General features: G+C 34.7%; 4 protein-coding genes across 4 annotated transcripts; 1 reads left to right on the top strand and 3 right to left on the bottom strand.

Moving 5' to 3' along the window:
* Window positions 1-3,238: 3,238 nt before the first annotated feature.
* On the bottom strand, window positions 3,239-8,480 carry LOC130624343 (CD2 antigen cytoplasmic tail-binding protein 2-like). The gene is made up of 4 exons (XM_057439931.1): window positions 8,259-8,480; window positions 6,937-7,105; window positions 5,532-5,723; window positions 3,239-4,038 (listed from the first exon to the last, which is right to left on the bottom strand). The coding sequence occupies exons 1-4, from the start codon at window positions 8,343-8,345 to the stop codon at window positions 3,488-3,490; spliced, it is 999 nt and encodes a 332-aa protein (XP_057295914.1). The 5' UTR covers window positions 8,346-8,480; the 3' UTR covers window positions 3,239-3,487.
* Window positions 8,481-9,415: 935 nt separating this feature from the next.
* LOC130624341 (uncharacterized) lies at window positions 9,416-10,869 on the top strand. The gene is made up of 2 exons (XM_057439929.1): window positions 9,416-9,814; window positions 9,923-10,869. The coding sequence occupies exons 1-2, from the start codon at window positions 9,547-9,549 to the stop codon at window positions 10,867-10,869; spliced, it is 1,215 nt and encodes a 404-aa protein (XP_057295912.1). The 5' UTR covers window positions 9,416-9,546.
* Window positions 10,870-10,891: 22 nt separating this feature from the next.
* LOC130624342 (uncharacterized) lies at window positions 10,892-13,905 on the bottom strand. Its single transcript, XM_057439930.1, has 2 exons — window positions 12,330-13,905; window positions 10,892-12,041 (listed from the first exon to the last, which is right to left on the bottom strand). Exons 1-2 carry the CDS (start codon window positions 12,691-12,693, stop codon window positions 11,281-11,283), a joined length of 1,125 nt encoding a protein of 374 aa, XP_057295913.1. The 5' UTR covers window positions 12,694-13,905; the 3' UTR covers window positions 10,892-11,280.
* A 1,422-nt stretch (window positions 13,906-15,327) lies between these two features.
* LOC130623451 (SH2B adapter protein 1-like) lies at window positions 15,328-23,313 on the bottom strand. The gene is made up of 8 exons (XM_057438940.1): window positions 22,627-23,313; window positions 22,021-22,122; window positions 21,352-21,458; window positions 20,467-20,558; window positions 19,169-19,291; window positions 18,069-18,188; window positions 17,038-17,255; window positions 15,328-16,584 (listed from the first exon to the last, which is right to left on the bottom strand). Exons 1-8 carry the CDS (start codon window positions 23,203-23,205, stop codon window positions 16,234-16,236), a joined length of 1,692 nt encoding a protein of 563 aa, XP_057294923.1. The 5' UTR covers window positions 23,206-23,313; the 3' UTR covers window positions 15,328-16,233.
* Window positions 23,314-23,384: the final 71 nt, after the last annotated feature.

Genomic DNA, 23,384 nt, shown 5'->3' with positions numbered 1-23,384 from the left:
GTTACGAAGAAATCCTATTTCAAGAGATTTAACATGTCGTAACACACTGTTTCAGAAATTTGCCATGTGCTGCACAGTTGAAGAAGATAATTAATTGTACCAAGCTTTTTCACAAAGAGAGTAAAAAGCAGAAAAATTAATAACGACAAAGGTTATTCATTGGCCCAATTTTTGTTGGCTCATCGCAGTAACAAAATTGAGCGGAAGTGATGAAGATTACTACCGAAGCTTCAGTGAAGGACTAATCCTCTCCACAATCCTTACTGAATTAATTAATAGATAATAGAATCAAGCGCTCGTAGTTCTTATTAATTTTTCTGATAAAAAAGCGCTAATTATGGTTATTTTCTCAAAATCCTTAGTACTCGATTCCTGTAAAAGCGCGGGAAAAAAGCTTTTGTAAATATTATTCCTTCCTCAACCATAATTTTACCTTGTACAAAATAATAAGAAAATGTTGAAACCAGTGGGAAAAGTCCAGCTGCATTGGCCAGAACAAGGGCTTTAAAAAAGCTAAGGCCGGCGGTTTTAGCATGGTACTCAAAAATACTGACAATTATTTTTGCATTTTTTTTTTGTTATTTAAAAGCTAATTTTTAGAGGCAAAATTGTGTTTCAAAATATATAACATTTTTCTTGATTGTTGGCGGAAGTTTTGCTTGTTGGCCGATGACGCAGAAAGTAGGCTTCGTTGTTTAGATAATAAACCAAATTTAGTTACCAGATCTTTTTCTCAACTATTCAAAAATGTTAAAAAAAAGATAAAATACCTGGTTGTGAGGTTGATTAAACTGTAAGTATTTAATTTTTAAAACCTGGTCAAATGCTTCGAAAACCGCCTAACAAAATTCATCCTAATTCACTGTAAAAACGTGATAAACGCTTGGTAACGTCATAATATAGTCGTTTTGTTTTCCAGTGAAATTTCATTAATAGAAACAAGCAATACAAATTTTCTTATTTAACTAAATAATTTTTTTAGTATACGAACTAATCGATAAGGTCCGTGAAAAAAACCACATTGGCAAAAGAACACTAAAGAAGATCCGTAATGACCCGTCGATACACACATTTTTTTACATACCTGTTGCCTTCATCGTAGATCTTCAAACGCTAATTAAGGGTATGTATAAGATCATGGACTTTTGACGAACGATTACAGAGATATTGGGGTTTAAGAAACTTACCCAATTTGCTCCCAGGGTATCCCTAGTTACCTGGGTGGTGAAAAATAATGACGTCATTACCTCATTTCTGAGTTAGTTGGCCCCAACGTTCTATTATAAAAACGTGAAAACATTTCAGTTTCTGTTGAACTTTTTACTTTCTAACTTGATTGCTTGGGTGGCACTTTTGGGCTTCACGAACGCAATGTCAAATACGTAATGTGGGCGGAAAAATTTACTCTTGGTAAATTACAAACCCTAAAGCTTTAATCTTTAATGTTTTTGTATCAAACAAACATCTTTGTTATAGTAACCGAAGCTCTATAATCCCTAAAAATATTCCGACCTGTCAAAAATGCGATTATGCATCTTATTGACCGACTTCTCAAAAGACAATCGAATCAACACATTTACACTTTGACAGGCGCCATCTTTTAAAGGATAAAAGCTATCCGATTTTAATTTATTACAATGCAAAAAGGAATCAAAACTAAATAGTAGACAAGAGTCAATATTTTTATCAGTCATGTTTCAAAGCCAGAAAATAAATACACAGCACTTCAAGACCCCTTACATGAACTAATTTGATTAACTATTCGTTAGCCCGTGGAAAAAACCACGGGTTCGTTCGTCCTTTTTATACCGCATTGCGTGCTGCTCGCTACCTGCGCAGCTAAGCTACGATTTTGCGTGACAGACACACGGACGGACAGACGTATACGGGTATTATAATTTGACTAGTCGTTAGCCCGTAGAAAAATCCACGGGTTCGCCCGTCTTTTAAATTTAATGGTCGCAACAAAGTGGACAAAAGTATATCGCATTTGGTATTGGTGCGCATTTTTAAAATTTCGTGTTTCCGTTACGGGACGCGGCTTTCGCAAACACACAGACAAAATACGGCTATTAATGGTTGCGTTGAATTAACCAATCACAGTTCGCTGAGCTATTTCCGCATCGTGTATAGTAGACATGACATGACTTGATCGAAATACACACATATTCTTTTTTTACAATGGGATTCTCCTTATAGATGAATATTTATCATAGCACATCCTGAGAATGCTTCACCCCGATCAGACCTCTGATCATGACGGGCGAGTATAATCCGTGTAAGTCATATTGACTTTCTCCTTCTTACGTCATACGCCAATTTTAATGCATGGGTGTTGAACAACAATATGTTTGTTCAAAACAAAAGCTTTTGAAAATGTTTTTGACTTTTTAATTTGCTTGTCATTTCTATCACATAAACGCCGCCATATTGTATTTTTTTTTTTGACAACGTGTTTATTTACAACGCCTCTGCACGTTTTACTTTTCAATAATTGACAAAATAATTGACTTATTTATGAAATAAAACATCCCTATAGATATTTTAAAACTTCTCATAATGTCAGTCGACCTAGCTGAAGACAAAAATTAAAATTAACATATCCAAAAGAAAACAATAAAACAACATGAAACGGAAAATACATAACAAGACCCCTGACTTCGTCGTTGTTGTTTTGCTATGGTCTGAAATAACATAACGTTACGAAGAAAAATGCGGGTGATGTACATGTGGAATGCAGGAATAACAAGTGACAGCTTTGCAAAAAAATAAACTTTTAAAATTGACCAAATATGCTGGACATGACTTCTGCACCATTTTTAAAATATCTGCTCTCACGCCATCTCATTCAATTTTTTAAAACACGTACGAATTTTTTTCTTAACAGTCAAAAACATTTATCGGTCTTTTGAAGCTTGTCTCTCGTCTATTGACGTTTGCCGGGGAAATTAAAAATTCCGTTGTAAAAAGGACAAACGTGAAAAGAAAATGTCGGACAAATGGATATCTTTTCTGATAAAGATAGATTCGGAAATTTTGGTCAAAAACTTAACGGATGGATGTTTTTTGTCTTTCGCAAATTCATTATTTTAAGATTTTCCCTTGTCTCTGTTTTCTTAAGAAATGATACTCGCTTTCCCAAACCAACAGTTTAACAGAAGTATTTATGTAGTACTGTCTGACGTGAAATTAAAACCAAAATTTGCACACGTAATGCGTCAACAAACACAACCCTGCAGTAAGGATGAGAGTCAAATTATGAAAATTGAAAACAAGAGAAAAATAAAGGGATATTTACATGCCTATCTTATATGAAGCATACATATAAGCAGTCCGAGATCCAACCTCTTAAGGGAGCAGTAGCTGCATCACTTCACAACATCGTCTCATTGTGACTGTCCTCATTATGACAACTTTCCGTGCGTCGCGACGTCAACAAAGGGTTTCAGTATCGTGTTTACATCTGTGACGTGTTCATGTGAAGTCGTCACGAGTACAAATCAAAATCAATTCTGCGCGAATTGTAAAAACTCCCTTCGCTTCCTTCCTTTCGGCAATAAACGCCTTTCTTGAAGCGTCCTTCTTCTGACCATGTAAGCATTTGTGAGTTTGGAAACGGTCCTAACAACTTACTTTGCTCTGTATCCTCTATTTTATAAAACCATCTGACTTCTTCCTCTTCTTTTTCAATAGACTTTTTAGGTTCTTCTACATTTTTCTCCTCCTCAGAGGCTTTTTTAGCCACCTTAAAAGCAGCCTCTAACTCATCATCCTCGTCCTCCACTGCATCTTCAAACTGTGCTGCTCTTTCTTTTATTTCGAAATTTAATTTCTCAAATGTTTTTTCGTAAATTTGAAAGTCGCCATTTTGCAACAAATCATCAGCCAAACCAGTCAGTTTCAATAAATCTACTTTGCTTTTTTTCGTTTCTTCACTCTCAGCTTGATTAGCAGTTTTCTTTTTTTTCCATCGATCGGCTGAACTTATTGGCTTTTTATTTCCACCAAGTCTCCGTAACGCCTTTAGCACGTTTTCACCTGGTAATAGAAATAGAATAAAATTTAGCAAACCCGAGTTACATCATCTCATGTCTTCTTTAATTGTGCGCGTCATCTTCAGCAATACAGCACAGTTAAAAATATATTATAAATTCTAAACGTAAGGTCTAACAAATTTTATATCTGGAGTCTCTGTACGATTTAATACAGAGATATCTTAGTCCAGTTCCCTTCTAACCTTACCTAATATACGCAGAAGTGGACGCGATTATCCACATTGTTCTATGACATACTTGTAAATTTACACTAGCTTTCCCCAAAGTGTAAAAAAGGCGCGAGAAAAAGAGCGCGAGAATGGCGCGAAAACTAAATCTCGCGAAAAGAACCTGAACCTGATTTACAAAAAAATAAAATATTATTTGCACAAACCTAATGGAACAGCATAAGATATTTTCGCTATGATTTTGCACAGAAGTAATGTACATCCATTTTCGAATGGTTTTCGTAGGTTTTCAGCAGGTTTTCAGCTGGTGTACTTAAATAGATTTCTTTGATTCTAGCGATAGAGGGTATTTTAAAGCGGTAGAAGAAATAAAAAACATTTCTTTTTTAAAATAAACTTAGAATTTTAAAAAATAGAATTAAAAAGCGATTGAACTTAGCAATAGACATTAATTTGTGTCCAGTGAAAGGGCATTCAAATTTTAGCAAATCAAAAAATTTCTATCGCCTTCAGTTAGTACACGTCATAAGGTTAATGATTTTCAGTGTGTGCAAAATTAGGAAAATAAATAGACGCAAAATTTGTTTTGATTTAATCGTCTAAAAACTACACAATTCACTTCAAAAGGATCCATTTCTTTTGAAGTGATGACCCAGAAATAAATCACAGTTATTAAAAAAAATAATTATTTCGACTAAGACTTTACGAAAATTGAAATAAGACTAAAGGAATATAAAATGAAAAGATAATTTTTAGCTTTGTTGATTACAATGAAAGTGGTGTAAAGAGGAGAAGTAGAACAAAGCTTATACAAGCAAAATAGATAGATAGATAGATGTGCATATTTACATGGCTAGCCTCACAAATATCGAGGGATATACCCTGTCTATTATTTCCAGGAGGGGCCATGGCTTAGATGGAGAGTCCTAGAGTATTTAATGCTCATTTTGAGCGACGCAGACCCAATTAGGGCCCGCGCTCTACTAGACAACTCCCGGCAACATCCAACGGCCCACACAGTGTGCCATCTTCCCAATTTCTCTCACATGGCTTGGGTTAACCCGGGGCTATGGTAACATTCACTCGCCCATGTTGAATCGCCGTCAAGAGGAATCGAACCCCGGTCTCCCGCACAGAGTACAAGAGCTATAACCACTAATCTACGGCGCCAATGATTGAAAAGACGTATATCAGACTAATGAGGCTTCATTGTACGTCTTCTTTCACATATAAACTCTGTCAAAGACGTTAAGAGAAAAATTTTTGGCATCAAACTTCATACTTGGAGTAGGTTAAGATAGTAACATACCTGGCTTCATTAAAGCTACCATTTGAGTTTTAACATTCATAACATCTAACGCTGGTTCATCCTCCTCCATTGGTTTATCTTGGTCACGTGATACATATTTTACTTTGTTCCAGTCCACCGAATCTAGCCACTCGTCAGTAACATTCTCATCAGTTTTATTTGCAATGTAATTCCCTTGGGCATCGAAATGACCTAAAAAAGCAAAAAGGATGTGCGTTGTTGTATTGGAATGTGGGATTGCATCAGTTTATTTAAAATTTGGCAGAAAGCAACAGGGAAATTAAATTTTTACGAATTTATTCATTATTTTTTTACAAATACTACAACTCCAGACAATATATATCAGTAAAGAGGGTGAAATTTCAAAGATTGCAACTACAAGCAATGAAAAACGCTGTTTCCATCTAAGTAACACCCATTAATTTACTTTTACGTTAGCAGCGAACTTGGGAATTGGGATATTTCGCTATTTGGTTAGACTTAAAATAATAAACAGTACTAATTTTTGCTAACGTCACAACGCCTTAATTCCTTTCCAGGTTTTGGAACTGGTTGTGTGATAATGCGTAGAAAGTGCAGCTAGCGCATTTTCATCGTTGGTTACTTAACCTTAACACCTGCCAAAGTATAACTTCTGCTGTCCGCTGCAGAGTACTGGCCAAGTGGTGCTGTTTATACCACCTTCGAGAAAGAGCTTAAAAACAATTTCCCAAATATTATTTGTAAGGTTGTACGTTTCTTTCCTAAAATCATTTTTTCTGAAAAAATTTTATGCCTTTGCGAAACAATACAATGCCAGTTTGTCTAATTCAAAACAATATGTAAATGAAAGTTGATAAACGATATATTATATATCCTGATTACAGTAGCAAATCCATTGTAGATCATTAGAAACCACAAACTTGGTTTAACCTTCCCACTACAAGTTTTGCCTTTTTTTCCAGGTTTTGTTAAGGTTTTAAAACAAGCTTAAATTAAAGATTTTCTACGCACGAACTCTAATAATTGGGACACAGTTCTCCTCCTGGGTGGTCGTTTTTCACCACACACCCTTTTCTTATGGTAGGACACAACGTATTTACGCAGGAAATATAATAAACATTAGCGTTACCAGGACGAATTTATCAATTAAAATTTTCAATATATGAAGCTATGTGCATGTTATCAATAACAAGAATAATAACAAAGAAGGAAATTGTAATTATTATAAAAAGTTTGTATATATTTAAGAAAGTTTGTATATATTATTTCCAATGGTAATATTCATCACATGCTGTGAACTATACATTTGTCATTTTCATGCTTTAAAGCTCATATCACTATTTCATATGTACCAGATACCTTAGATAAAATAAGGGGAAAATAACCAAACTGGTTAAAACTGTCCAATCAAAATTCAAACTACCTTCTTCAAGCTCATCCCTCAAGTTGAACGGAGTAACTGTGATCCCTTCATCATTCCTGATGGTTTCTTCTTCCTGTCCTTCAATATCATCTTCATCTAAAATATCCTCATCTTCGGCTTCATTGCTTTTTTGTTCAGCCTCATCATCACTATCCAACGAATGATTTTCCTGCATATAAACAAATAATTACAACTTCTGTGCAAACTAAGGTTATAATAAACCTTTTAAACTTAACCTTGCATGTAACATCCAGATAGACGTTCAAGGAATTTTGTCAGTATACGCTAGCTAGCTACAATATTTCTGTACAATAATTTTGATTTTTTTTTAACTAGAGTGGGTTCGCCATATACGCCATATACGGCCAGTGTTTAAATCTACCTTTGAAACTTGTTAACGGCTATGATAAAAAACTATCAGCTGGTCCTGATAAGTACAGGTATGTTCGTGCACCATTATGGTCATTTGTCACATGTACGGCACAAACAGACCCTGGGTTTGTATAAGCCCTATATGTAATATCTTAAATATTCTCTAAACGTTAATTTTTGACCATTATTATTTAATGATTGTACCAACTTCGTACAACCTAAATAACTGTGTACGAGGTTGGGCAACGTCATTGCTCCCACCGAAAACTAGATTCTTTTTATCCATTCCAACTTCGTACGACTTCAAATACTATATACGAGGTTGGGCCTATTTAACTTCTTCTAATTTATTTGAATTTTTCTGATTCGAACCAACTTCATACAACTGAGATAACTTTGTACAAGGTTGGGCCTACTTCACTTCTTCTACTTAGGTGGAATTTTCTTTAACAATACTAACTTCGTACAACTTAAATAACCGTGTACGAGGTTGGGCCAACGTCATTTCTCCTACTCAACTTTAATTTTTATGAACAATACCAACTTCGTACAACTGAGATAACCGTGTACTAGGTTGGGCCTACTACTCCACTTCTTCTACTTAACTTGATTTTTTTTAACAATACCAACTTCTTACAACTGGGATAACTGTGTACGAGGTTTGATTAACCTCATTTTTTAACTTGAATTTTTCTGACTCGAACCAACTTCGTACAGTGAATGACATCGTACGGAACAGATGCTTAGCCATCATCTAGCTAGATTTTGCTTCAAAAAATTATCTTTGCTCAAACTTCCTAACATTGTTCTTAAAACTCCACAATATGTCCAGCTCTGCACTATCTTCACCTAAAATACGGAAACTTTTCACCTCCAAAAAAATTGTTATGATGTCAAACTGAATCGCCGAATTGGCACATAAAAATTGTAAAAATAGCTACAAAAATAACCTTAAAACGCCTTGCTTTTGGTTCACTTGAATCTTCATAAACAGCATCTTGATCTTCCTCCTTGAATGTAACTTTCCTTTTTGTCATTCCGGTTACTTTTAGCTAGCTAAATAGCGATATAGGTAGAGGTTTTCTGTTTCTCTGTCATTAATCCAGTCTGTTTCGTTTCTTCGCGCTTCGCTTTTCCAACGTTTACAACCACCATCTTTCAGGCGTAGTACACCACTATTGAGTTAACTTATCTCTCGCCCCTCTCTTCCTGCACCCCCTCTTGTATCCCCAGGGACCACATAGTAAAAAGGGAAAAATTCCTGCTGGGAAGAAAACTAAATTCAAAACCCCTTGATTTAATTTTATTGGCCTGATTGGAATTTTATATTTAAATGTATGTACGCTATGCTTGATTGCTATAGTAGACCCTTAACCCTTAGCATGTCGCGAGAAAATTATTGATTTCTGCCAGCGAGGGCAAAATCTTTAAAATCGCGTGAGGAGATAGATAGATAAAGACAGCGCAGCTAGGCTGGACGCCTGAAATTTATCCAGGCTAAAGGCCCAAATCCTCGCTTTAACCGATTTTTTTTGAGAAAGAGGCTAAAATGTCTTTTAAGCCAATAAATAAGAATCCTAACAGTGCAACAAATTGTTTTTTATCCAATGAACAATACTTTATTTTAAAGTTTATATGCTATCGAAAGTTCAAGCTCGTGTGCAGTGTAGCATAATGAAGATCGTCTTATAATGCGCCATCTTTAGTGTTATTACCGTTTCCCTTTAATAACTTTATTTTTTTTTTTTTTTTTTATTATATTTAGAAATTATAAAATTACATAGTATCATCCGTTTATTCGGCTTGATACCTTGAAAATTCAAACATACATTATTTTATATAATTTTGTTTTGGTCTATTTCTATAGCGAGAGACCGCCGCTCAAAATATATAATATATATATAATACTATTTCGTACGATGGCCCACAAGGGTCACAGTGCGAGAATTTTTTATACACTGCGCGAGAATTCTAAAATGTGCGAGAATTTTCCACTACACTGCGCGAGAGCTTATAAACTATGCGAGAATTTTTTTGTACACTGCGCGAGAATATTCAACAATGCGCGAGAATTTCCAAATATTGCGAGAAAATTTATATAGACTGGACGAAAAAATATTTTAAATATCGCAGGCCTACATATCATCGATCTGGTCTTTAAAATTAATTTTCTTTCGCGCTTTTTTTCTCTTTTAATGGAAACAGCATGGACTTTCGAAAGCATAGCTCGAAGCCATAATGCCTATACCAACGCACTTGCCATGCATTTCAGTGAGTGTTAACAGTGATCGTGATTCTTTGATATCGCAATACTTCTCTCAAGACATGACAAATCTTGAAATAATATCTTTTCTTGCAATTCATCACAGTATTTACATAAGTTTGTCAACATTGAAAAGAAGTTTCAGAAAAATGGGCTTGAGACGACGCATTGGTCAGTACGAGTCCAGAGAGGAAGTGATTCAAGCGATTTCAAGTGAATTGACTGAAAGTGGAAAGTCACTAGGTATTATAGCATGAGTATACGAACAGGACTTAAATTTTTTAATGTCTTGTTCCCAAGCATTTTCTACCAGGCGTGAAAACTGTTATTACAGTTGTTTACTTTTTTTAGGCTACAGAAAGCTGTGGAAGGCCATAAAGGCAAACGGAATACCAGCCAGAAGATCATCTGTCATGGAAATTTTAAGAGAGTTGGATCCAGTAGGAGTTGAAAGTCGCGCAAAGAAACGGTTGAGGCGCCGAATCTACAGCGTACCTGGGCCAGATTTTTTATGGCACTTGGACGGGCATGACAAACTGAAGCCCTACGGTTTCAGTATACACGGTTGTATTGACGGGTTTTCCCGCCGATTAATTTGGCTCGAAGTTGGACCCACAAATAAACGACCAGAAGTTGTTGCCAACTATTTCTTAGAAGCTGTAACCCAGTTGAACAGACTACCTACTAGAATAAGAAGCGATGACGGGACCGAGAACAGCATAATCGAGGCCATTCAGATATGCATGAGGGCTGATCACACGGATGAGTATGCTGGTCTCGGCAGTTTCATCGTGGGATCCTCTCCGAACAATCAAAGGATTGAATGTTTTTGGTCGCAGTTGGCCAAGGATAGACCAATGTGGTGGAGAGAGTTCTTTGCAGAGCTTTCTGGGATGGGCTCTTTGGATGGTGGCAATGTATTGATTGCTCAATGCGCTCGTTTTTGTTTCATGCACTTGATTCGAAAAGATTTAGATGATATGGCGGTGCGCTGGAATCAACATATCATTGCACCGAGCAGAGGTTCAACCCTACCACGCGGACGTCCAGATACCTTACATTTTATACCAGAGCTATACAATAGCAAATCATACAAGAAATTTGTTGACATTAGTGACATCAGCGAATTCAACGATCCTACATTTGCTATTGCTGTTGCAGACAACGAGCCTGAGTTTATTGAATTTGCAGACACAGTCCTTGCAATGAAAGGACACCCAAATGGACGTCCAAGTACAATTCAGCAAGCCTTAGAAATATACTTTCTTTTACTTGATGCTGTAGCAGAATTTATGTAGATAACAATGTAACAAGTTGGTGTTGAAAAATACAGATGTAATCTTGAAATCTTCAATCTTGAAACAAAATGTTTAATACATTTGAAACAGCTGTATTAAAAGTTAAAATAAAAAACAAAATAGAAGAATGGTCCATTATCAATGATAAAAAGCACTGATTCATCTTCATTAAAAATAAAATACAGAACAAAATAGAGGAAAGAAAATCTGTGTCATTCAGAATTAAAACACAACAAAAACAGAAGACAAAACAAAAGACACCCCCCCCCCGTGTCAACGGCTATGAGAAACACAATTCAAGCATTGTCGTGGCCAATATTTGCGAAGCTGAATGATGTTTTAAAAAATATGCTAATTCAAAAAACAATAGAATACCACTGATAAAATATACTTATCAAACAACAAGTATTTTTAAACAATGCCAAAGCCCGGCGAATTAATAATATCTTCGGTAATGTTTCTAGAAAATTTTGACCCAGTATATCTTGGTACAACCGGAAAAGTGAGCTGATACTGACATGTCGAAACACTGATTCTTCCCTTTCTAGTCATATGATCAAAAAGAACTTTGATTTTTTCGTTATTAGGTACAACAGTAGAGCCTGTGAGAAACATCATAACATCGCCTAGTGAAAGTTTTTTCTCTGATTTAGCACTCTCTTCTGTTTTTTCATTCTCGACATCAGATACGGTGAAAGTTTTAACAGTGATAGACTTACCGTGACCCAATTCATCGAGGAAGTTTTTCCAATTGTAAAAAATATATTCCTCTAGGGCAGCTTTATCACTTTCGTTCGAATATGTTACATCAAAACAGGACTTGATAACCTCAGGATCAACAAGATCTTGGTTGTAAGTGAATAACTTCATGGCTTCCAAAGGATGCTTTCTAAGCAGATCAAGAACACCAAAAGCTTCAAGTCCCTTTAAAAATTGCTGAATTTCCTCTAATTGCATAGATATTATGATGTGGTGAGCAACCTTTTGCAATAAATCAGTTTTGTCTGCTAGTTTCGGACATGGTTTGTTGTAACCATAGTCAAATCGTTCATGGAAACGTTGAACTTGAGACTGAAATTCTGCTTCTTTATCACAATATCTGATATTTTCAAGTTTAATTTTGAGGTCAATGCTGGGTATGTCATCAATGCAACATAAACAGTCTTTATGCCCTGAAATAGATTAAATAATCTTAGGCATAAACAAGAAGTCAATATCAAAATTTGCCAAATAATTCACTGAAACACATGCAAACAAGGCCTTTTATAAAGCTTCAATACATCAACACTAATGTAAACCAAACGCCACCTTGGAAATCACATGTTAGTTAATCCTTAGACTCACCGACCCTGAACCTTTGAAACCATATCCCCCCCCAAACAATGTCGAAATGTACATATTTCATGAAGCAGTAAAATGACATGAAGGCAAAAATAGGTTTTCGTTTTTAAAGAACTCACCCACTATAAAGCCACTGAGACCAGCACTGAAGTATGGTGGATTGCAACCATGTAATAAAGATAATGACACAAATTTTCCAAAAAACATATATTGATCTTCTGTTAACTTTTGCAGATCATGGATGAAAAATTCATTATTTTGAAGGCCATATGTAAGTTTACCAATCGTGCTTTGATAAAATAGCGATATTAACTCACGAGTAGGACCACCTGTGTCTACACCAGCTTCCTTACCACCCATACTGGTGAATTCTACCTTGAAAGGAGACAATTCAGCATCTGAAAAAAACACCTCCATTTTTTGCATAACATCATTAAATACACATCTTCTTCTGATATTAAAAGTTACTTTACTTTTTTTCATGAACTTCGCTGACAAAACATTCCTTCTCCAAGTTTAATTTTGGTGAATTACTAGATAAAGCTTTAATACGTTGTTCTCGCAAATTTTCGATAGATCTGTCAGTAATATTTTCATTGGATGGTTCTTCGGATGTTGATCCACCTTCAGAGTCAAATGAATTCTTTTGACTATCTTTCTGCAATGACTGTTCAAACTCCTTATCTTGCTTACATCTGATGTAAAACCTGAAGTAAGTGCCCGAGCATGTGTCACAATTTTTTCTTTTCAAAGCAGGACCAGCAGCAGTAATAGGCTCAGAATCAGAGAGTGACATACAATCAACATTGTAATCATAATCAAAATAATTTTTAAGCTCTGGACCATTATCATTTAAACTAGTTCTCAAAACAAACCATGTTTTTGATTGAAACAAACCCCTTTCTTTAAGATAATCTGGAATACTGTCCCGTAAGTTGACTGTAGTACCGGTAACATCTTCCAGTTTTGCAGTCACTTACTTCTAGTCGGTCTTCATTGAAACAGTTCTTTCCACACACACCAAAATAAACATCCAGACTTTTGGTCAATAAATGTTTGAAAGTTTGATTCTCCTGATTTAAAGCAATGAAACGGCTTCCTCCTCCCTCTGCTTGTTTCACATTTATCCAATTTCCTCCAACCTCTCTCATCCACCTTACTTGGATTCTAATATCCTTTTTATTTGTTGAAGCATTGCCAGCAGCACGAACACTTTTTTTGGTTATCTTTGTCAACAAAGTGTTTAATCTGGTAGTGATGTTTCCATGTCTCTTCTGTTCGTTCTTGATATCACTGGATTCTCCATTACAAGCTTGGTCTTGGTCTTGTTTTGACAAAATACTTCTTTCAATTTCTTCTTTCACCTCTTTCCTGACTTCTTCATTTTGAATTTGGAAAACAAACAGAACAACTTTGCTCTCACCCCGAGATACCTAAATAAATCCTCCATAAATGGTATGGGAGGCGCTGTGGTGGAGTTCAACCTCGGTTCCAGGATACTGCAGATAAACTTCAGACCAAGGTCTGTAAAATAGCATAAATTTGATTTTCATAAGAAACTTTCTAACACAAATATAAATTCTCGCGCACAGTTTCGAAATTCTCGTGCACAGCAGTTAGAATTCTCGCGCAGTGTATAAAAAATTCTCGCACTGTGACCCTTGTGGGCCATCGTAATTTCGGCTATCGGAATTCCCTTATTTCCGATAGTGTGTTGGTCAAAGACATGTCGATATCAGATATGTTAACATCCCACCGCAATGATCTTGATCCACGCAGGCATAGCAATGTCGATCGGAGTAACGAAAAGCAAATTTTCGTTCGGACAAACGTCGTAGCGATAGACGTTGGTATACCACGTTTATCTGCTATCAACTCAGCAAGACGTTGATTCCCTTTAATAACTACGTCATTTCCTTTTGCACAATTTCGCAAGCACGTACACTAAAGCTGTATTCCGCAGAACTAATTAATCATTTATGAATTTTAATTTAAAGAGGAATTGTTGAGGCTGAATGTTTTTGGTGAAAGATAATGTATTATAGCTAAAAAAACCGTGACAAGTGTGTTATAAAAAAAAATAAGAAGAATATTTAGTCTGAAAATAACCTTTCGTAACTGATTATGTGAAAAAAATTGCTGCCACCTTTAAAGATATTTTCCAAGTTGTTTTTCAGAGAAAAAGAGAAAATAGATAAATTTTCAGCCTTGTCGTTGTTCTTATTTTGTTTTTATTGTTCATCAATTTTCAGGTTTATTGTTTTTCTTTTAAAAGTTTATTTAAGTTAAGTTAGCTATGATTTACAGTTACAATAATAATCAAAAATTGAATTTTAAAATTTTAGAATATTCAATGATTTTGTTCCCCTATATTACTCAGCCTCTTTATAGTTCAGTACTTTTTCAGATTATTGCTATTGGCGGAAATCTTTAAGCCGCAGCTTGTTTTGAATTCACAATGCTGGACAGGCTCTCTTTCTTTCTTCACAGATTCATATTCTCGTTGCGACATTTATAATCAACATTAAATTCATTTCTCAAATAGTCCCTGTTTTTTTACTCTCGCCAGCGCTGCGCTTAGACCTGTCAATATTGACGACAAGTTCTTCCCATCATCAGATATACAAAATAAGGAAAAAACAGGCATTCCAGCAACGAATGTCAAACACACGTTGTTTTAGAACGAGGGAGCCACTTTACCCGTCTCCTTTTAACAAGGCGACAGGACTAAACAGCCTTAAGTTTTCTGTGTATTCAGGTGATAAATTATTATGTCTAAACAACAAATGATGCGGGAGGCTAGAATAAGATTAGCTATATGCGTAACATTAACGCAAGGCTTAAAGACGGTTCTCCACTAGCAGTGCATTGAAAAAGTTTGAGTAAATAAAAGTATACCTTATTTAGAGGAAATTTGACACAATTGGCGCAAAACGGTAAAAATGCAATTCATGGCGAAAACCTCTGTTTCTAATAAAAAAAGAAGCTAAAAACACAATACTAATAATCATTTAGGGACTCTGGTTCCTTGGTTTCAGGTTCTTCCCTGCTTGACACTGCACTTGATACGAGGTTGACCAAAAAGTGGGCGAACGCCAAGCAAACAAGTAAAAAAGATTATGTAAATGGAATATCAATTCCGTTAAAAATTATTTTTAATATACATATTCCTATCTACAATCTATCGATCTAAACTCTAAACAAAACACATTTTATAAGATCCATGTTAACAGGCGAGAAAATAATTTTAAGCTAACTGCACGGATACTTCATCTCTAACAGAGTCAGGTCTCCTAGTAAAGTCAAAAGAAATTAAGATTAGAAAAACTGTGTGTGACGCACGTCTTATTTCTTATTAAAACCCGTATTAGTATAAAGGCTGCTCCGTTTTAAAACAGGAAAGAACAACAATCTTCTTCTCCGGTCTTTCTTTTTTGCCTTTCCTATGCCGGTGACTTGGGTGAAATAAAAGAGATGGAAACGAGGTTGGTTATCACAAGTGTTACAGTTCGGTTACCGTGTCATTGTTAAAAGCACTGGGGCAAAATCCGGTCACAATTTTGATAAAAAATAGTAAAAAAGAGATATGATTAAAAAATAAAAGTTTGTTCAATGCATTTTGAAAAACAAAAAGATAAAATTTAAAAATAGTAATAGCGGCAAATTTAGATTTCCATGGTTGTTACACAAAAGTTGTTAAAACACAAGATTCGGATTTAAGAAATATTTTTAGAACATAGGGCCGGAATCAACACAAACATGCAGCACTAAAAAAATAAAATTACAATTACAAAGATACAAAACTTCAAAGAATTGCCATTTTTAAACGAAATGGTACGCAACTACCATATGGGGTCATTTCTGCTTCTATGGGGTTGAATTTATATTGGAAAGACATAAATTCAGTGCTTTAAATCGCACCACTATTCAGACCGTAAGACGGAAATTAGATACACATTTCTGCATTATCAAAGGTACGCATAATGAAAGCATAATGTAAACGTTTCTTCTTGCTGTGCTATACTAAATCATAGCGTATTGATTGCTCACAGCCTTCGGTCTGTTGTCTGTATCACTGCGAGGTTGTCTTACTGAACCAGTTTGTATTCTCGCATTTTGGGCAATTCTACTCATTGCACCAGTATTTATAGTGTTTGCTCTGCGCATTCGACTAATCTCTTCCGGATTTGGTCTCACCGTTTCCGGTAACACTTCATCGCAGACAACAAAGTTTGTTAAGAAAACATCCCCTGCAGCGGCGTTCTCTAAAGGTATGGGATGAGTACGGAAATGCTCCAGCATATCGAAGATGCTTTGAAAATTTAAATGTTGCACGCGACAATTCCCTTCTGGATTCAGTGATAACCGTAAATGCTATAAAAATAAACAGGAAAAGAAAGTTGGTTAGGATTGTTGACAATCACTATTTATTTCGGTCGCGAATAGTAGGAGTAGGTTAATCCCTCCCTAAGTTTTCGCAAAAGAATGGGTAGTCTTGTAGTATGTTTTTTGCTTTCGGTTGGTGACAACGATTTTTTTTTCAAAGTACACGAAACACTTACCGCTGACGTCAAGAATAATTTTAATTTTTTCTAAACTTCTAATTTCAACAATTTGCAATATTTAAAATTATTTTTGAAAAGAAATACACAGTAACGTCGTTTTTTGTACTGCAAAAATTTGTAAACAGATAAAAAAGGCAAGCATCTAAAATCACAAACTAATAAATCTACACTACAAAACAACACCAGGCTCACCTTCTAGAATGTATAACACGTTATTAACCAGACCCTTCTACAAGACAACACCCAAACATTATTTACTTACCTTCGATCGAGCTTGCAAATTAAACGTTAGCACATATTCACCACGACGTGTTTCACTTTGACGAATTAAGAAGACGCCATCCCACGATTGACCACCATTAAGCACCAACATTGATGCTTGTATTCGTGTAATTGTACCATGAAACCACGGATAGACGCTTAATGGATGATCTTCATTTGATATATTCGTCCAGTCCAATGAAGAAATTGTTCCATCGTCTAAAAGTAAAATGGAAAGTACAGTTGAACCAATTGGTCGCACTCTCCAGAAACATAGGAAAACAGTTTGACTTAACAAATGTCCTGGTTAATCACAGCTCTGAAGTCATACTTTTTTCTTTTTCATTAGCAACTAAGGGCAGGATCTAGTATTCCAAGTTGCACACGGATGTAAGAGTTTTAGCTTTTGCCTAAAAGCTGCGTGAACATTGCTGCGCTTGCAAAAACAGCAACAACAACAACAACAACAACAAAAACAACAACAACAACAAAAACAACAACAGCAACAATAGCAAAAACAATAGCAAAAACAACAGCGACAAGCAACAAACACAACAACATCATGGAAGTTACTTACGTGTTTATGTACACACTTTTATTGAGAAATATTTCCGAAAGTGTAAATAAGGTTATACGATCTAAGATTTCTTAGCAAATTTGTAACCCACTTATTCGCATAAGTTGGTTACAAATTTGCTATCCAAACCTTTACTTAACAACTCTTCTAGATACTTCTTTAAATAAAATATAGAATTTTAAGTTGATCGTGAAATTTTTAAACTACATTGAAACGGAAAAGCAGGTGAACCAATCAGATAAATTATGTGGTTACAGTACATAAATTAGTTCACTCATTAACAGGTGAATTTCTTAAAAACAACATATAAACATGTGTATTTTCCTTCCTACATCTCACGCACGCGGTAATGTCGGTCCTAAACGGTCACTGAGTTGAGTTTCTGACTTAGTGAGAACCGAGTCCCCTGTATTTAATTTTCTAAAACGTTTTAAATGCTAATAACAAGCAAGTACCTGTCTCTGTGGGAGTATTATCAAAAGCTGTTTCACGGTTTTCAAAACTAGGCGAAATTACACCTTCATCTTCTTCTTCAACAACCTCAGGCGGAGTTTGGACGATCATTAAGTTCGGATCTGCAAGAAATTTACAAAAATTTAGATATTTGATAAAAAAAACCGTAGCTAGTCTTCTCAACAACTGGTATATGTTTTAAGTGGTCAAGTTGATCTGTTTAATTTTAACATCTTCTTTAGAACAAAATAAAAGGACATAGCACTCTAACAAAACATTTTTGTCGACCGTGCTTAATATGAGGAGACTGATGCAAAGGATCCATTTTTACCCAACCAAGGAGATTTGAGTCTAAAAATTTTGCTCCAGTTTCCTCTAAAAATTAAATAAATTAAATTTAGAGTCTGCTTTGACTTTGAGATATTTTTATAAAGACATTTAGTTTCCCAGTATCCTTGTTACTCTTAAGAACAACGAAAATATACTTATTGAATTACCATTATATGAATCCTATTGACTCGTTAAATCATAAGATGATCACAGCATTATCCATCATAACTTGGAAAAAATCAAACTCTTATTCAAATCAAATATTGCTGCAGCTGTAATCGTTTTAATTTTGTATATGCGAAAATTTTAGGCAATACGAGAATTTAAAAAGAAAAGAGTCTGAATTAATTAAATACCCGCTATTTGTAACAGCCGGCGGTTTTGTAATCGAAAACGTCGTTATTTTTCGCCCTTATAATTATAGTAAAAACACTGGTCTAATCAAATTGCCGCATTTCATGTAAACAGGTGGCAAGGATGCACGAAATAGTGATGCAAATTCCTACAGGTTAAAGAGATTCAAATAAAATAAATGTATTCGGACTTTCTTTTTTATTTTTTGGTACATGCGAGCATATATAAAGTATTTAATAATATAAAGTTTGATATTGCAGAATGTCATAACTTTTTTTAAAAAAGGGCAAGAAATTACCTTCCTATTCTTAAAGAACAAAAACAACCAGGAACAATGATAAACATAATTTTGCAAGGGAGCACATAACAGATCAAGGTGAAAAACTCATATGGTAGATAATAAGTAGGTAACACACACCGGTCAAATCAGCACTGCAAGTAGGTGATGTAAGCGCTACTCTTTGTACTGCCAGAGGTTCAGATAGTTGTCGTGAAATTTTCATTCTTTGGTTAGATGCAGTTGTGTTGTTTGCAGTAGTTTCTGAGAAAAAAGCATATAGAACATATTTGATACTGCGTACCAGCATACAAGCTTAGATGTAAATATAAAGAAAACTTATGGATCTATAACCTCTGAAAAAATTTTTTTTACATGACCGTTCCCACAAATAGAAATTTAGGCTATTTCTATATTGAATTTACATTGAAGAAGAACTACTTTGTTCATCACTAACATACTGCCAACCAGAAGTGAGAGCCGCAGACGAACCCACTACACTACGTGCGGCAATATGTTAGCAATGAACTCAGATAGTTTTTCTGTATTTCATTCTCAACCGAGAATGCTCATTCTCTTTTATGACAATTCGGCACTTCATAGGATCGTAATTCCAGCATATTAGTTAGTGCCACTAATGCATTCTAAGCACTTTTTAGAATCCTTCTTTAACTCAGTTTTTTCATTAAACCACATTTTATTATGCTGTTTCTTTACATATCGATTTGTAGATTTTTTAATTTTTGTAAATTAACTTATGTTTTGTTCTATACAATGTTTTTTCAATAAAATTAGTAAAAGTTATTGAGCTCTGAAGTATGCTTATCAAAATATTTTACGTACATATCGCTGGAGAACAAGACTATGCTATGTCCGAAAATACAAAACTGAGAAAAATCACATTGAAAATTTTGTTTAGCCACAGAAATAGTTTCCACTTGTTAGGTAACTTAATTATAGCAATTTCACTGACTCCAGTCATCACTTTTATTGGTTTTTCAGGTGTTTGTCCACTTCATCATAATTTTGGATTTTTTAGTTTGCCAGAAGTATTGAGTCTAGTGTAAGGTATAGTAAAAGCATGAAACTGTCTATGTCCAACTACTTGGAACTAGGACTGTTTTGGTGTCCAGAAATTTACATACAGTTATATATAGTTATAGCAAATAAGGCCAGTTATTTGGGCATTTGGCAATGTTTAATAGCCTATTGTGGACATAGCATTGTTCAGAATACAGCTTTCAATGCAGAGAAAATTTTCCCAATGAATTCTCAATTTTCACAAAAATGGACATAGCACAGTCTTGTTCTCAAGCGATGATATATAAAATGTACAAAGAGTTAGCAATGTCTACTTTGTCAAGTTTATTTAAAATTTTAAGAAATTACAAATCACAAACAACATAAAATCGAGTTTGATAGATTTGATTGTTTCTTACCTTGCTCTTCAAATTGTATCAGTGATTGTTGAATTTTTTTGCTGTCAAATGAAAATGCTGGTGAAGGATCGGGGGCTGGATTATTTGGTGTGCTAAAAGAAATCAAGACATGTTTTTCAAAGGCCTTTACCATACACACAAATGGATGCACATTTTCTATAATAATACCAATTTTCTGCTCAAAATGGTAGCCAAAGTGACATTTTGTGTTTAGGATGCACAAAATAGTGATGTCTGGGAAATGTACAATAGGTGAAAATTGTGATGTGTGGGATTACAATGGGTGAAAATTGTGATGTGTGGGATATGTACAATGGGTGAAAATAGTGATGTCTGGGAAATGTATACAATGGGTGAAAATAGTGATGTCTGGGAAATGTACAATGGGTGAAAATAGTAATGTCTGGGAAATGTATGATGGGTGAAAATAGTGATGTCTGGGAAATGTACAATGGGTGAAAATTGTGATGTGTGGGATATGTACAATGGGTGAAAATAGTGATGTCTGGGAAATGTACAATAGGTGAAAATACAGGGATTATGATTTGTACCATTTGCTGTCTGTCGGTAAAAACCTGGGTCAACTACAAATGACGCATAAAATCTTGAAGCTACAAACAACAAATTTGATGTTGTTTCATTGACTTTACTGTGATGGGCAAACTCCTGCAGATTTTTCAATAGTCATATTTTGTGTGTTAAGTATGGTTGTGCACAGCTTAATCCCCGCCCTTCCACCCACCCCATATAGTAATTTATTACCCTATATGCTTACCAGAAAAAAAAGATACGTTAAATACCAATGGATTTTTGCAAAAACTAGTGCACATAAAAGTCAATGAATTAAGTACAGTGTAAGCATACAAGGAATAGTTTGCAACTTACTTAGGAGCAGATGAATCTTCTTCCATGCATTTATGTATAAGTTGAAGCCACTCATTCATCTCTTCTTCATAAGAAGCTGCGAGCATATATTCTTTGTTGTTAACAGCCTTGAAAAATTAAACAGTAAAAAATATGAATAGTTGTAGTTATTTGTACTTATTTTTCGTACATACTAATTTTTGTGGATAGTTTATCAGGCGAAGGCAATTTAATTAGTTGTTCTACAGGCCTGTTGCATTCTCAATTGAACTTCAAACTCACATTTTGTGTGTTCTTCAAACCACAACAGCATTTCTGACATTTTTTGCACTTTTCCAGCTATTTTTGCACTTTTCCAACTATGGAAATTTCCTACCTTGGATTTAAAAAATGTAATATAAACGTATTTATTGAACAGATTGGTTAAAAATGATTGCTCTTAATTTTTAAAATTTAATCACTGCTATTATTTTGGAAAATAATGATAGTTCTGATTGACCATCTAAACCCTAAATTCCTGACATACTGTCACTTTTCTTTACTTATTTTATTTTGCATACTGACTGACCCAAAAAATATTAAATTGCCTTTTAATTAAATTAGAACTGGAATTATGTGCAAAATATTTTGCATACAAATTAAGTGCATGCCTGACCTGTATTAAAAACATATAATACTATATTTTCATACCTTTATGATAAAAACACAGTCAGAGTCTGGCATTTCCAAAAGAGATGCCTTCCTCGCTTCGTGGATTAAAAAACAAAATACTCCAGTTCTCGGTTTTGAAGCCTATGGAAAAAGTAAGCAAAGTATTAATAATATTAATAAATTGGATATTGTCATGACTGGTTTAACTGTGCCCCAAATAATCTCGATTTTAAGCCTCCATCAAATTTTTAAGCATTTACAAAAAAAGGTAGTTTATGCCGCATTCTACTAAATCACATATAACAAAAATTATTTTATTTTTTGCTGTACAGTCAGGACTAAAAAAAGGCTGTAAACAGCTTATTACAAGCTATAATTGACTGTTTTTTTTTTACCCTTATAAAGATTGTTAAGTTTTAAGAACATGGAAAGAAAAAACTTCCGTTTCTTTAAAAATGGGGTTTCCAGTTTTTATAAAAAGCATATCCTGAAAATCACATTATCAGCAATAAGCCACTGCAAACGTATAATTCTATTTTTAATTTCAATTTGCTTTATATGAGCAAGTATACTTATTTAGTCACTAATGCTCTATATAAAACATTCTTAGAATGTAAAGTCAGAAGAAGAATACATTTAACAAACCTTTGGGGGGACATAAAACTCTAGCATAAATCCACCTGGAGCTTTTGACATAACCAATCTGCATTTTTGCCATGTTAAACCATCATCACCTCGACCCTCAATATTAGCCAGCTCATGCATCAATCCTTCTTTTACAATGTCGTGACCAGCACTGTTTTTATCAGTTAATGTTTCTACAGGGTTTACTGGTTTCCCTGCCTCAACATGGCCATTTTGGTTGGGTTCTTTATTCTCTTTATCAATTGCTGCAGTTCTTTTAAACATGTTTTTGACACGAAGAGACAGTTTTCTATTACTTGCTTTCTTGTTCTGCGCATTTTCCCTTTTTGCTCGTTCCTCAGTTTCCTGAGCAATACGTTGCAATTCGCGTTCATATTCAACATAAAACGTATCTACAAATTTTCGTGGAGCCTTGTTAAAAAATGTACTACTATTATAAACCTCATTTTGTGAAACAAACCCAGCAGATTTTCGTGCAAATTCTATTGCGGCCATAGTGCCACATTCAGTGCAAAATTCTTCCCATAATGTTCCTGGCAATCGCTGTGGTACAACTCCAACTCGCAATGAAGAAGACATTGTTGCAGTCCTTAAATTTTTGTGTCTTTATTTCTAAACACCAGTAAATTCTTGGGGATCATTAAAATAAAATTTCTTTTACATAGCTACAAAGTTATACATAGTAATTTTAAAATAATAAAAAAACACAACATATAGATATTTCCTTATTTCCTATACTGCTAAAAGCTATATAATTA

The sequence above is a fragment of the Hydractinia symbiolongicarpus genome, chromosome 13, assembly GCF_029227915.1.
Source record: "Hydractinia symbiolongicarpus strain clone_291-10 chromosome 13, HSymV2.1, whole genome shotgun sequence".
In the NCBI taxonomy this organism is placed as follows: Eukaryota; Metazoa; Cnidaria; class Hydrozoa; order Anthoathecata; family Hydractiniidae; genus Hydractinia; species Hydractinia symbiolongicarpus.
This window is presented reverse-complemented; position numbering and strand designations above follow the sequence as displayed.